Genomic DNA, 15,049 nt, shown 5'->3' on the forward strand with positions numbered 1-15,049 from the left:
ACTATGAAGAGAACTATTATTTGCGATGATGGATTTTTCAATTTGAGATTCATTCAAAACCAGTAACTTTCATAAATTGATAAACCGAAGTACCTATACACCCAACAATCGGAAAAAAATAGTAACGGATTGAGAATTTCAATACGATCTATTCCGATTTCTTTATCCAAACGAATGTTTCGTATTCTTTGAAAAGAATTAACTCGGATGGATAGAATTGAATCGGATTGATAATTGCCATCCCTTATTCTGAATAAATAATTGAAACGAACAAGCTATTAGAGGTGGCATTGTCGCGAATATGACGGAATAGGAAAGAACAGATAAAATCGAATAGAAACGAATAAACAGATTGAAACGAACAGTGTTTCATTGGAATAACTCATGCTTAATTCGGAAACTCAAAGAAATGGGATTCATAATTCTGCTAATCGTTCCGTTTCTATTCTTTTCCGATTGTTGAGCAGCCATGTAGGTAGCTACAACGTGAAACTTTTTTGGAAGCATGAAAACAACGAATACTTATTGTTAGTTACATATAGGTATATAATGACGTAAAATTCGTCTGATAAGTTTCAATTTTTGCAAATTATATAACGCGTAACACGCATGAATAACAACACAACCTGCAAAATATTTTTTCTTGCGTGTCGGCTATCGTGATTTTCAAACGAAATGGACAGTTCATTTTTTTTCATCCTCGTTCGGTTTATTTGCCCTCATTGCGTCCGAACCAGGTTTAAGTTTTGACCGCATCATGCTGGAATAACACTTTTGAATCAACGCATGCAGATAACTTCATATTCTGAGATTCCCGTTTTATTCCGTGTGTCATTTGGCGGGAATGTTGCGTTTGTGTGATTGTACAGGATCAACGATTTAAGAGTTGGATAACCAATGCTATTGCCTGCATTCTGATTTCACTCAAGTTTCATAATCAAAATATCTTTCGATCCTCATGACTAAGATGCGTACCAATACAGCGTTATGTTTCTGAATAAGAAATTGTGGGCATATATATGTGTAGTAATATTCAAAGCACCTTGAATTAAACTGATTGGACGACAAATAAGCTTACAAAAAAAAGTAAGGTAACATATGGAAAGCCTGAATTACGTAACCCGGTGAAACGGTCAAGTACAATAAGTTTCTTGCAGTGCGAGAATGAATTTTGTTTTCGAAGGTATTTTGTTATCTGGTAACTGTCAATCTCAATTAATCTCAATATCCGAGTTCGCATGTTGCCGTCTGATTTTTATTTCTGCAATACGCTATCCACGCGAAACACTTATCTCTGATGAATGTATCATGAAATAGTATATTGTGTAAAAAGAGGCAAACTTCTTGCCTTTTCGTACCGCAGCAAAACCAACTGCTGTAGAAAGATTCATTTCTATTTGAAACAGCAATTTTTAAGCACAGCGAAATGCTGAAAAAAAACCCGAATCATTGACCAATCATCCTCCTGCATCCAGCTGTTTGCGACACCTGAAAATGCAGCTTTGAAACAGGAAGGAATTCGGAAGGAGATGTTAAGTAACAGAAACAATATCGCTTGTTAAAAAAGTAAAAATTGTGTTTTACAATAGTGTTAAAAGATGATTTGGTTAGACCGTGATTCGTATGTCCTTGCTATCAGTACGTTTACACGGCGCTGTTATTACGGTTTTACTATGCTGACGAAGTAATACCGGATTTAAAAACTGCGTGTAAATAGCGTGTTTACATCGGATGCAACAGTTATATTCCAGTGTAAAAGTACTTGATGTCTACTCCGTATCGAATGGCAAAAATGGGACAAACTCGTGCACGCAAGTCCGAAGTGCCGGTAGCGCTGCGCACGGCTCTAGTTTCATTTATTGCACAGTGTTGCCAGATTTAGCTACTTTGCGTCTAATTGGCTACTTTCAGAGACTTCTACTACGAAAATATGGTCACATAATGTCGCCGGCCGCGATTAACTATGTATAAAATGATACAGTGTTTACGTTCGTACAAATGTACTTTGGTCGCTGACTGAAGATGTATAAAACTGATAACCTTATGGGACTTTTTCAGTTTTTCGTGATCGAAAATGAACGAGATATATTGTCAATCAGCGCCCTCTGCGGCCTACCTAGGACGCGCAACTCAATCCGGCGATCGGTCGGTAAGTAAAGACAAGAACTGATGTTACCATCGCTCACCGCGTGTGCCCAGATAATGCAGAGTCGAATATTATCACGTCTATGGAATGACGAACGTGAGCAGACTGAAATTTTCATATAATCCCGTACGGGCGGCGTATACTTTTTTACTACGCAAATTCATTTGGGCCATATTCAGTAATGTCAATCCAACTCCATCGGATCGATAAAAATAATGTTATCTAAATAGATGCACAATAAAGATGCACCTGGTTTACCGTTAACAGAGTTAGAAACCGTTTCTTGATGCAAAGGATGGGAGATATAATCGAAGAAGTTGATCAAAGGATGATCTAATAAACTCTAATAAACCCCGATGAACCTCAGGAAATCATTATCACAAAATTGATTAAAAAAAAATTAAAGATGATCAAGTTTCTTTTTTCAAATTCTGCTCATATTATCTGGTTAGATTGCTGGGTCCGCTGACCCCCAAACACAAGATTGGTCAGAAATTTATTATCAAGTGGTCCAGATTATAATTACTCATATCTGTCCACTTTATTATACATTTATGGCTGTGACCGTGTTGATTGATAGGAATTTCGAGTTTGACAATATGTATTCCCGACAAAGTCGGTACTATTTTATCCTGAATTTCAGCACTTTTCCGGTAACCCCTAATAATAATATTACTCGCAGGATACAGTTGTGTAATAATAGTATGTATAGGATATTAGAAATTAACGACTGATATCACCTGAAGATGGATTTTCCAAATTTTTTATAATCAAATTCTCATCAATTATCTACGATATCTCTGTCAAAAAAATACAGATGAAAGGTTGTAAGCCCTTTCGGAAGCTTCAAGAGTGTTTGGCTTCGAACAATCCATTGGTCTTTTCTGAGACAAAATTCTGATCTATCGAAGTATTTCAATAGATTTTCGCAAACAGAATTTACAAATTTTGCGGACTTGGGTAAAAGAAGAATTTCACAAAGTGAAGCGAAGACATTGGTAAAACGTTAAGGAGTTACATTATATATGTTAAAATTACAAGGAACTTGTTAGAAATTCATGTACCTGCTTAGTAATCATCCAAGAAATATGCTTCGTTGATGAGTTGTTGGAACGGCATCGGGTTCCGGTGGTGGATTGATTGACCATTTTGGAGAAATATACTTCCTGCAAAGATTACAAGCCAACAATGCATGTACTGATCTTTGTGATTGGTGGCAAGGCAGCCAACTTATACGTAAAGCTTTTAGTTATCGATGCATTATGTTTTTCATGTTTTACGAATGTATCCTCTGGAAGTCTGGCCTTCACAGCTTCCTCGGCAAGTATCTGCGGCGAATAAGAAAAATGTTTGTAGCATATGTGCATTATGTATTATCTTACTTATTTAAGTAAGTAACAATAATTCAATAATCACCCGTTGAAAATTTTTCCCACTCAAATAGTTATATTTTTTATTCCAATTGATTCATGATTTGTGTTCTTGATGAATCACTTCCTTCCTGTCGAAAGTAATAAATTTACATGTATGTATAATGTGACAAAACATTTCTTTTGTAATTTTTAATTAAGTCTAAAATCAATTTACGAATTCTTGTGATACAAAAAATTCAAGAAAGAAATACTGGGAATGCTGTGCCGGATAGGAAATTGAAATTAAACTAATTTCTCCGGAAAGTCGAGTTGTTCAACGAGTAACGAGTAAAACTTGCGAATTTTTCAATTCAACGATTTTACTGTGTCAACTGAAAGATGTTGGAATTTCCAAACTCTTAATTGCCAAAGTTATGTGCACCTTATGACTTTAATTAAAATGTGAAATTTGTCAGAAAAAAAATGTATTTACGTTGAATTCACTTTGACTAAACTGGAAAAATCCTAAGGTATTACGATTCCACATGCGTTACACATTATCGAAGTATAAGTTTTATTGACAATAAGTTAAATTAATGCAAAAATAAAATTTTTATTTGAAAAGCTACAATACATTAGTATTTGACCAGTGAAAATAAGTTCACTCATGTTCGTTTCCACACCACCGCAAGCTGTAGAGCACCCGGCGCGTTTTTTTTTTTACGTGGTATCCCCAGTAGGCCTACTCCACGGAGAATGGTAGCAAGATCGATCTTACGTTCTTCGAAAAATTGCAAATGACTTTTTTCACATGTTAATTACGATAAATTGTTTTCCCAATTAATTTATACTCACGTATATTCGCAGTTTGTTCTAAATTTTTCAGTTCATATAACCCGCTGACTATTTATTAATTATCGATGAAAGATGACTGTTTTAATTATGGATGAAAAATGGTTGTTTTAATTATGGATGAAGGGTGATTGTTTTTATCTTATATGCGAACGGCGATTGACCTTGGATGTTCGCGTACGGTCTGTTTTCTTATAAGGTATGAGATAATCACTAAAATGGAGAACCTGGTGAATACGTAAAACAACAACAACTAAACCAAGATCGAAAACACGAGTCACTGTAAGATGGTGGCATTTACCTATCGAACGATGATGCAGAAAGCTTTGAAAAAATGGAAACAAATCGGAGTAGAATGAGCCCGATCACCAAAATACCAGAGCCGTATAATTTTACAGTGAAATACAAGCCGAACATGACCTATGAGCAATTTGGGAAAAAAAAACCTGCCACTAAAACGATCGCTATAAAAGACTGTAAAACCATTAAAAAAAAAAATACACCTGAATAAATTTTACCACACTTTGTGATCATGATGATTCTGAATTACATCGCTAAGTCTATGTATCGGTAAAAACAATATGACTGACCATGAACCAGACCTAAACCCGACCGGAGCTTAAAAAATAAAACGTTAATTTTGCAGTATAGTCAATAAAATTCAGTTACCTGGAACATATGAAAATATAATTAGTGACATATGTCGATGCAGACAAAAATATACTTAGCCTAGATGAGTAAAAAATATAATTAACAAGCAACCAGACAAATTAATTAGTTGAAACAGACAGAAGATTTGAATAGCTGAAACGGTCAAAAGATTTGATTGGCTGAAATAGATAAAAGGTTTGATTAGCTGAAATGGACAGAGTTTGATTAGCTGAAACAGACAAAAGGTTTGAATAACTGAAACGGACAAAAAGTTTGATTAGCTGAACTAGATAAAAGATTTGATTAGCTGAAAGAGACAGAAAGTTTGATTAGCTGAAACAGACAAAAGTTTTGATTAGCTGAAAGAGACAGAATATTTGATTAGCTGAAACACACAAAGGTTTTATTAGCTGAAACAGATAAAGGTTCCATTAGCTGGATCGGACAAACGATTGACTAGCCGAAACAAGCAAAAGTTTTATTACCTGAAATAGACGAAGGTATGGTTAGCACAATCACACAAGTCCATAAACTGACAAAAAACTTGGGTCTAGTCCAACATGATATTCACTTTAATATTCGTTGCTTCGATTATTAATTGTATTTATGAGTAGAAAACTTCTAAATTTTTTGAATCGACATCTCTTTCTGATTTCAGTTAAAAGTGAATATCTTTTGCAACCGAACATTCTATAGTTCTCAGTGCGTTTGTTAAGAAACTGTTTCTGTGGCCTTGAAACAAAAAATAATACGATCAGTTATACGAGTGTTTCTGTACGTTTCAGATATATTTTATAAATACTTACGCCAAGATTCTCCATTATCACTGTACACTACCGAGATTTTTGTACCTGCGCGTGGAGCGCAGACTATCAAATGACGCGCTTTCACTCATAACTAAAGGGTATCAAGTCCACGCGCAAAAGGCGCCGTGGAACTTGAAAACTTTATTATTCGTCAGAAAATTGACCGAAGAGCTGAAAAATCAGCACATCGAGAGTGCGTAACTATTTTATGTACCGTTTGCAAAATCGATACGTAAAAAAACGTGCCCGATTCCCGTTATTAATGTACGCGCAAAAGGCTGCGTCCAATTCTTGTGATTAATCTATGCGCAATAAGGCGCGACAGATTAAACTGTCAAAATATTTATATTTTCTGGGATTTGTTATGTACTGTTTAAAAATTCGATTCGTAAAAAAACATGTCCGATTCCGGTTATTAATTCACGCGCAAAAGGCTGCGTCCAATTCTCGTGATTACTCTACGCGCAAAAAGGCGCGACAGATTAAACTGTCAAAAAAATTTGTATTATCTGGGACTTGTCCCAAAAATTCTGTAGAAACCCAATCCACATCTGCATCTTTCTGAATTAGATACATTGCTATGCGGATTGTTCTTCTCAGATTGCAAATCGAATTGAAATGAGGAGGGAGGTTGGAGAGCATGCATTATTGTGTGGCGTGACGGTCGGCGGTCCTCTTCGACGCGAAGTCTTCGAGCTCAGCATCTCTCCCCATCTAGCGTACCACGGAACGCGATAGATGGTCCAGAGATGCGTTTTGCCCATTCAGACGATCACAGAGATCAATTCAATGGAATAATGATCGCTAATGACTGAATAATTAAATTGAATAACGATTGAAAAATGGTTGCAGAGTGACAAGAAACGGGAAATTCAATCTCTTTGATACTCAAATGCTTACAAATGGTCGAGAGGCTTGAATACGGAATCGTTTGGGTAATAAATTTCTGTGATCGTTTGACGCTGTGGATTAAAAAAGTTAGTAACATCACGGCATATCGCGACCTTCCTAACCTCGCCTGTTTCCCAACGGAACCACCCATCGGAAATGAGAGGCTCACACACACATGCATAAACCCCGCGACGGATCCCAAAACGTCCACCTACCTACCCGGTTACCTATATTCGATCTAAACGATTCTCCATTTTTTCCAACACACATCATTCTTCATCATTTGCGCCGTGGTCACTGACTTACATTTTCGTTGGTTACCTGTTGGGAGCAAAATGTTTTTGTATCGTAGTCTGCCTACTCAGAACACAGTATCGCGGTTGTATCTGGCCAACCCTGATAACGTATGTATTATTTTAGTAAATGTTGACAGACTATCGGTACATTAACCTTTTGTAAAATTGATTAAAAACATCCTGTATGCTAATTAGCATTTTTCAAAGCGAGCTAAGCCTGCAGTTAATCAATACTTGTTGGCTGTCAAATGACTCAAAATGATAGATAATATAAGATGCAATTTGATTACGTTACGTTATGCCAAACTTTGGAATTTTATCGATTTAACAATAATGTGAATAATTGAATACGTTCAAACCTCAGGTGAACCCATCACTTAAACAACATCATCGGTAAATTCAAACGCAGATTATTACATCATTTATAAAACACAATTCTATCTCGCGAATGCCGAGTAAGCGATGGTTACCTGTCGCGATGCTCATTCCACGCTTAGCAACGTGCAAAATTTCTAACTTCAAGTAAGCTACGGTAAATTAGAAAGCGAAAAAAAATTCTTCGATCGAAAGTCAAGCACGTTGTGATCGTGGATGAGCCTATCCATGCAGCTAAGAAATCGAAGATTTGTGTAACAATTGTTACCGCCACGCCACGTGACAAAGGAATACCAGGGAAATACCCACAACCTAACACATGCAAACTCACCAACGTTGCCGAGAAATGGAAAAGTTACTCGGAAGTCTCTGCTTAAATCTGTGAAAAACAAAACAAAAGATTTGAATTAATTTGGCAGATTGGATTTGCGATTTTTAATTGAATTATTACCGTTGTCTAGTTTTATATTTATGCATTGCATGTTATGCAAGAACAAAAGTTCGCCTTTAACTTTACCACCTTGAATTATCAAGCAATAATTAAAATAAGTATTCTTACCTCGACTCTGGGCTGCTCCACACTTTTACATGTAGTAGTTCTTGTAGCATCTTAGGTGAATTGGTGAAGCGACGCACTTTTTACATAATTCAGAACTTCACTAATCTCTTATAATCCAAACATCCACTCCGCAATGACACTCGATTCTACACTCACTTTTTGTGCTGTAGCTGTCTGAACCGACTGAATAAACTTGCTAACAATGCAACTACGCATTTGTCGAAAATCAGCCAAAAAAGTAATAAAATTGACACTCGACGCACAGGGACAAAAATAGACATCATTGAAATCCGAAATTACACAAAACAAAGAAAACTCGGGACACGTATTTCACCTTCAACGTTCACAACTATAACAACGCGGTCTGAATATTGAACTGCTCTGAATACACGCGGTTCCGCTCCAGCTGCCCATAAACGACTGATTCCGCACGGCGCTCAGAAGAGAATCAAATCAGTTTTCTGAAGGACGGAAGATAATAATTCTCCCGCTCTCCTTGTCTCTCTTTCCATGGAGTGGGGGTAGCTGTACGCGCCTGCCAGGCTGTTTTTCTCCCTTCTCTCCTCTCGTGGCCCCCTCTCCATGGGTAGAGCGACAGAGAGAGCGGGAGAATTATCATCTTCTGTCTTTAGAGAACCGATTGAAATCCGTTCACGGGACGCTTACGCCGTTGTTTGTAAAATATTTTTTCCCAAAATTGTTATTATACACTTCCACACAAATAATGAACAATATTTCTCGGCAATCCTCGATCCATGTATTGAAAACTTTGAGTCAAGTCCAAAGGACAGGCATCAAAACATTGTATAATCTGTTGTAAAACAAAAATGTAAATCAATAAAAGAAATTTTACCGTTGACTGAGAATATGTACTTTACGTCCTCGTTGACCGAAGTATATATGTCGTAGGCATCTAATAAAATCGGGCATTTAATTAAAAACCTAATCATCTAATTAAATGCCGGCATTTAATGAAAATCGTATTGATGTCTTTCATTTACCATTATCGTTTAGAGTTTAGAAATTTTATGCTCTAAGGTTGTCACAGACAACCAGCTACACTAGCAGCCGGCGACATTTCGAAGACCTTCAAAATTACTGCATGCCAGGGGCTTGGCTACTTTAGAGTTTGTTTTGGCGTCCGATTTTCCGGATCACGGATTATTTTATTTTATAATCTATACGCAACTATCGCAGCTGCTTACACACTCGCACCTGACTCTTGTGGTCTATTCTTATATGTCTGTGACTCTAATTTACTCTACCCACCAATAATTTTTGTGCTAAACAAGTAAGAAAAAAAAATGAGAAAGATTAAAAAAGTTAGGCGGCTGAACTCCATGATACTGCAAAGACCGAATTTCACCACCACGTTTCACTTCTTCAGTATCTATGTTTTACGGTTCTATATTCCCGCGCGAACAATTTGCCTCGCCGCGTTAAGTGTTTACGTTTGTAATATATTTGATACTTGATATTTCTCGGAAAGATTTGACGCGTATTATTTATCAGGAAGTATCGCATAACACGAATGATGGCGGATCCCATGATAGAGCAGAAAATTCAAAACATCGTGCGAGAGTATGTGGATTTCCTAGATGATCAGGTATGTAAATCTGAAATGAAAATTCACCCTACGCCGGCAACTCCTAACCTTAATCATAACCCGATAACATTTTTTCATATTTCCAGGAAGATCAGGGGAGATACACAGATTTAGTTAAAGCAATGATCGATGAGAAAAAACACCGACTCGTTGTGAACGTCAACGATTTAAGGAAAAAACGTCCAAGCAGAGCGGCGAGGTTAGTTTCACCAAGTTGACTGTTGTCTTTTTACCAACGACGCCGAAAGTCAGCTAGCCATGGGTGGTATCTTGAAGTTTATTCGGATCTCATGAAAGCAATGTCAAAAAAAAAGGCATGTGAATAACTGCATGTCGTAACATAGTTAATAATCTGACGTAATTTCATGTGGATCTCTGCCCTTGATACGAGTTTCAAAACAATCCCTTTGGCTATCTACCTAGAGCAGTCTGCAGTCACTTAATTTTATACACTGAACTTCGATACGATTACTCCACTTGAAGTGGTAATTCCTCCACCCTCAGAGAATAGATAGTTAGCCACTGATGTTAACAAATTGTGCAGTAAAATTTTTTTTATAACAATTATGTAGTTTCTAATATACCGTGTATTCTATCTCAGTATACATTAAATTATATCCAGAACTGCCACTGACTTCACAAACAGAAAAAATTTAGGCCATGTTATTCTTTAGTAAGGTGTCCTAGTCGATTTTGACATTGACGTATACATCTCCAAATATCGAAGTTCGTGTATCTCGAACGTGAACATGGGCTTAACAGCCCCATTCTATACATAATTCTTAACTAAAACATTCCAATACATTTTTATTCGACGCAGAAATAAAGGAATGGCATGAATTCTATGAATTCAAAATTGCGATTTCATAGAAACCATGCCATTTCTTTAGTTTTGCATCAAATGAAAATATATCTGAGTATGTTCTTGTTCACAATTGAGTGTAGAAACACCAAAAAACAATTATTTCACTGTAAACTACATTGGATAATTGAGAACATGTATAACACATTTTTTAAATGAATTTCTCAATGTTTAAATGTTGGCATTATTGGTAATCGGAATGTGAAGAGTCAGTTCAAAATGTCTTCTAATTAAGTGATTTATGTATATTAGAGCTGTATTATACATATGTAAATTTCATAAACACATGCATACTCAGATATAGCAATCACTTCAATAGCAGATTTCATAAAAATGGCAATGTTCACTGTCATTAACTCTGCCCAAGCTGTATCTCCTTGACCATTTGCAGAAGAATATCGAAACTGTAGATTGTATACTACTGAATGCCTTATGAGTTCAACTTTCTGCTACTGAGATGATAGAAACACACAAAATCTATATCTCGTGAATTGGGTTGATTTTGAAATTATCTGTGAGACTTTGGATTTAATACTCTTTCCAGAATTAAAACCTCCCTGTATGTGCATATTAACTAATAAATTCGTTGGTGTTTAGTTTGCTAAGCAACTCTTTTGAGGAACAATTGGCCTTCCAAACTGCATTGAAGCAGTATGTTGAAACAATCGATCCGTCATACTGTAAGAACCATCCAGATTTGTTCATTGCGTTTGAGGGCAGCTTTGGTACCAAACATACGACTCCTCGAACTTTGACATCAAGATTTCTTGGCAATTTAGTGTGCGTTGAGGGTATTGTTACGAAATGTAAGTTGAAGGATAAACCTATGTAGTGGCCTAAGAAAATCAATAGAATGTGATCGAAAATAACAGTGCTGTTAATTTATTTTTATCTACAATTTGAAGGCTCTTTGGTGAGACCCAAGGTTGTCAGAAGCGTTCATTATTGCCCAGCGACAAAGGTTGCCACCGAAAGACAGTACACAGATCTTACTTCTTTTGATCCATTCCCAAGTGCCAATGTTTATCCAACTCAGGTAATGAAACACAGAAATATACATCGTTGATGGTTTCATAATATTTAACAGAACTTGGTTCTTGACCTCTGCTAGAGCAATTTATTGATTATACATTAATTTGAGGTGTTAAAAAGTATAATAATGTGACTGATTAGGACGATGATGGCAATGCGCTCGAAACTGAATACGGATTATCGAGTTACAAGGATCATCAGACTTTGTCAATCCAGGAAATGCCTGAGAAAGCACCGGCGGGTCAGTTGCCTCGCAGTGTGGATGTAATCTGCGATAATGACTTAGTAGACTTATGCAAGCCTGGAGACAGGGTCCAAGTAGTTGGAAACTACAGATGTCTTCCTGGCAAACAAGGAGGATTTACATCTGGAACATTCAGGTGTGAGACAGTAGCAAATTCGTGTTTTGTTGCTTCATTCCAGCTGGAAAGTTTTTTTTATATCTGACTCTTAAGTATGAGATCATCTCAATTAATGGTATATTATCGTTTGTTATAATCTTCCAGGACTATTCTTATTGCGAACAACATTTCTCAGTTGAACAAGGATGCCAATCTCAAAATATCTCGAGCTGATCTTACAATGTGCAAAAAAATGGCCAAGAAAAATCACGTGAATAACATTTTTGAACTGTTAAGCAAATCTTTAGCTCCATCGATACATGGACACGAATACATTAAGAAAGCTATTCTATGTCTGTTACTTGGTGGAGTTGAGAAAATTTTACCCAATGGAACAAGATTAAGAGGGTAATTTCATAACGTTTTGAGATCTAAATAGTTTTCAAGTAACATTTTTTTTTTTTGTAATATATTGGAAAACACAATTAAGAAGGGCTAACATTTTTCAGAGATATTAACATTCTGCTTATCGGTGATCCCTCTGTTGCTAAGTCTCAACTCTTGCGGTATGTTTTGTGTACTGCTCCCCGAGCAGTTCCTACAACTGGTAGGGGCTCTTCAGGAGTTGGTCTCACAGCTGCTGTTACAACTGATCAAGAGACAGGAGAAAGAAGGCTCGAGGCTGGTGCGATGGTATTAGCTGATCGTGGCGTTGTTTGCATTGACGAGTTTGATAAAATGTCTGATATGGACAGGACTGCCATACACGAAGTCATGGAACAAGGAAGAGTTACTATAGCCAAAGCTGGCATACATGCCAGTTTAAATGCACGCTGTTCTGTATTAGCTGCCGCTAATCCTGTATATGGTCGAGTAAGTATGCATTATTGAACTTTTCAATTAAAATTTCAAAAAATTTTAAGTCCTAAATAAACTGTTAAAACTTACTCATTAATTAACCCGGAGCTAAATGTCTGAGCAGTGTCTTCAAAAGATGTAATTTTCTTCCAATTGAATTAAAAAAAATGTGTGTCTCACAGTCGCACTGACTAACAAACCTGGCAACAAATTTTCAGTATGACCAATATAAAACACCGATGGAAAATATTGGGCTACAAGATTCGCTGCTCTCTCGATTTGATCTTTTATTTGTAATGTTGGATCTGATTGATTCAGATCAAGACCACATGATAAGCGATCATGTCGTAAGGATGCATCGGTACAGAAATCATACAGAAAAAGAAGGCGAAGCTTTGCCAATGGGAAGCAATGTTGATTTGCTCAGTACAAAGAATCCAGATACAGTAGATGACGAGGAGACAGAAACGTTGGTATATGAGAAATACGATCCTCTGTTACATGGATTATCTCGTGCAAAAAGGTAGAATTTTTCCAACTCAGTACTATCCAACTTGTCACAGTTGGATAAAGAGTATCACATTTTCCTATAACTTGATGTATTATTTTCAGTGATAAAATACTCAGTGTTAAATTCATGAGAAAATACATCCACATAGCGAAGTGTATGAAACCAAATCTTACGGAAGAAGCGAGCGAAGTGATCGCAAATGAGTATTCTCGTCTAAGATCAGAAGATACTGTTGAGTCCGATGTGGCAAGGGTAAAGTTATCAAAGCCATAGTTTTATTATGAAATCTAGTCAAAAATTTTGCTACTCGATTTATAGAAATCAATGAGGTGATTTAATGCTTAATTTCTTTAATAATTGTGAGACTTACGTTTAGACACAACCCATAACTGCTCGGGCTTTGGAAACTCTCATTCGTCTTTCAACGGCACATGCCAAAGCGAGACTCTCAAAAGACGTTACCGTGGATGACGCGTATGCGGCAATAGAGCTGGTTCAGTTCGCCTATTTCAAGAAGGTGCTGGAAAAAGAAAAGAAACGACGAAGAAATACAAGTGAAAATGGCACACAGAGTGCAGACGAAGAGGATAGAACTAAAAAGCGCTCAAGAAGAGAAAAGGTTGTCGTTTTTAACAATTTGAAATGCTCCATATTTCATTGTGTACTTTAACACTTGGATTACGTTTTAGAAACAACCTGGAGAGGATGGCTACGACGAGTATGAATTTGATAGTGAAGATGAAACGCATATTGATGAAGCTATTCAAAGAACAACTCGTTCACAAGTTGTAAGAGTTGAATCTGCTCCTCGAAATGGTTCAAATGTGACAACAATTTCTTCAACTGAATCTGCACAAGTTGAAGAAACGAGTCCCGTCACCATTGACAAAAATAGGTAACGAAAGATTAACAAACTTAATTTGATTAAACTCAATGTGACAAGCTAATAAATTATCTTTCGCGGCTTATGAATTTTTTATAGATGTAGATGAATATTTTGAAATTCATTGTTTTTACTTGGATTTTTTTAAATTTCTTCGAAGATAGTTTCTTGTCATATATTTCTTATGCATCTAATTGAAATTTTTTTCATTTCCGTTTTTGGAACAGGTTGGAAATTTTTCGAAATGCTCTACAAAGATTGTTCCGCGAAGAGCGTTCTCAGTCACTTCCTCTGTCAAGGGTACACGAATACGTGAACAGTCAACATTCCCCAGACTTCACAAAGGCGGAAGTTACTGCTGCTGTAACAGAGATGACAGATGCTAACCAAATTATGCTGGCAGATAACATAGTTTTTCTGATCTAGGTAAATCTTACATGGCTATTTTTTTATTTGTTTTTTTTTTTTTTTTGTGTCGTTTCACTACAGTTGAATAGATCCAACTTCTTACCCGGTTTAATATGAGTCATATAAAATTATTTTTGTAATTTTCATCTATTAGATATAGTGTTTTTATACGAAACTAATATGTCGATTTAAAATAAAAAAGATAGAAACATCATGAATTTATTTGCTTTATAGATGAGACATTAATTATTCCATTTTCCTAATTGTTTTTGTATTTTTGATTTTGTGATAAGTCAATCTATAACTGTACAGTAGAACTCATATATAATTGAAGCTACGGGGTCGAGAATTTTAAGAATTAGAATTTATGGGTTACCCTCTCCATCAAAATATTCATCTAATACATACTCTGTCGCTGTCTGCGAATGCTCTATGTATTGCGCAGTACAGTAGTTGCATTGAAAAGAGGCAAGATCAGCAGAAGCAACTTCCCCCTCTAAAGTAGGGGATGTTGAATTTAAGTGGTTCGAATTTATATGAGTTCTGTTGTATGTAAAGAATATAGTAGAGAAGACATTTGCTTACAAATGTAATTTTGGAAGGTCTTTTCACGTTGTTTG

The 15,049-nt window shown here is 36.3% G+C and overlaps 1 protein-coding gene across 1 annotated transcript; it reads left to right on the top strand.

Moving 5' to 3' along the window:
* Positions 1-9,357: 9,357 nt before the first annotated feature.
* On the top strand, positions 9,358-15,046 carry LOC124297020 (DNA replication licensing factor Mcm3). Its single transcript, XM_046747586.1, has 12 exons — positions 9,358-9,534; positions 9,621-9,733; positions 10,994-11,202; positions 11,302-11,432; positions 11,570-11,808; positions 11,935-12,177; positions 12,279-12,642; positions 12,846-13,150; positions 13,240-13,390; positions 13,515-13,757; positions 13,828-14,033; positions 14,249-15,046. The coding sequence occupies exons 1-12, from the start codon at positions 9,460-9,462 to the stop codon at positions 14,445-14,447; spliced, it is 2,478 nt and encodes an 825-aa protein (XP_046603542.1). The 5' UTR covers positions 9,358-9,459; the 3' UTR covers positions 14,448-15,046.
* The last annotated feature ends 3 nt before the right edge of the window (positions 15,047-15,049 follow it).

The sequence above is a fragment of the Neodiprion virginianus genome, chromosome 2 (assembly GCF_021901495.1).
Source record: "Neodiprion virginianus isolate iyNeoVirg1 chromosome 2, iyNeoVirg1.1, whole genome shotgun sequence".
NCBI classification, from domain to species: Eukaryota; Metazoa; Arthropoda; class Insecta; order Hymenoptera; family Diprionidae; genus Neodiprion; species Neodiprion virginianus.

Bases quoted from the DNA above. Each gene is read 5' to 3' on its own strand.
- LOC124297020 (XM_046747586.1), top strand. From the start codon at position 9,460: ATGATGGCGGATCCCATGATAGAGCAGAAAATTCAAAACATCGTGCGA. The intron at 9,734-10,993 runs GTTAGTTTCACC...GTTGGTGTTTAG, and splicing joins CGTCCAAGCAGAGCGGCGAG to TTTGCTAAGCAACTCTTTTG. The intron at 11,809-11,934 runs GTGTGAGACAGT...ATAATCTTCCAG, and splicing joins TTTACATCTGGAACATTCAG to GACTATTCTTATTGCGAACA.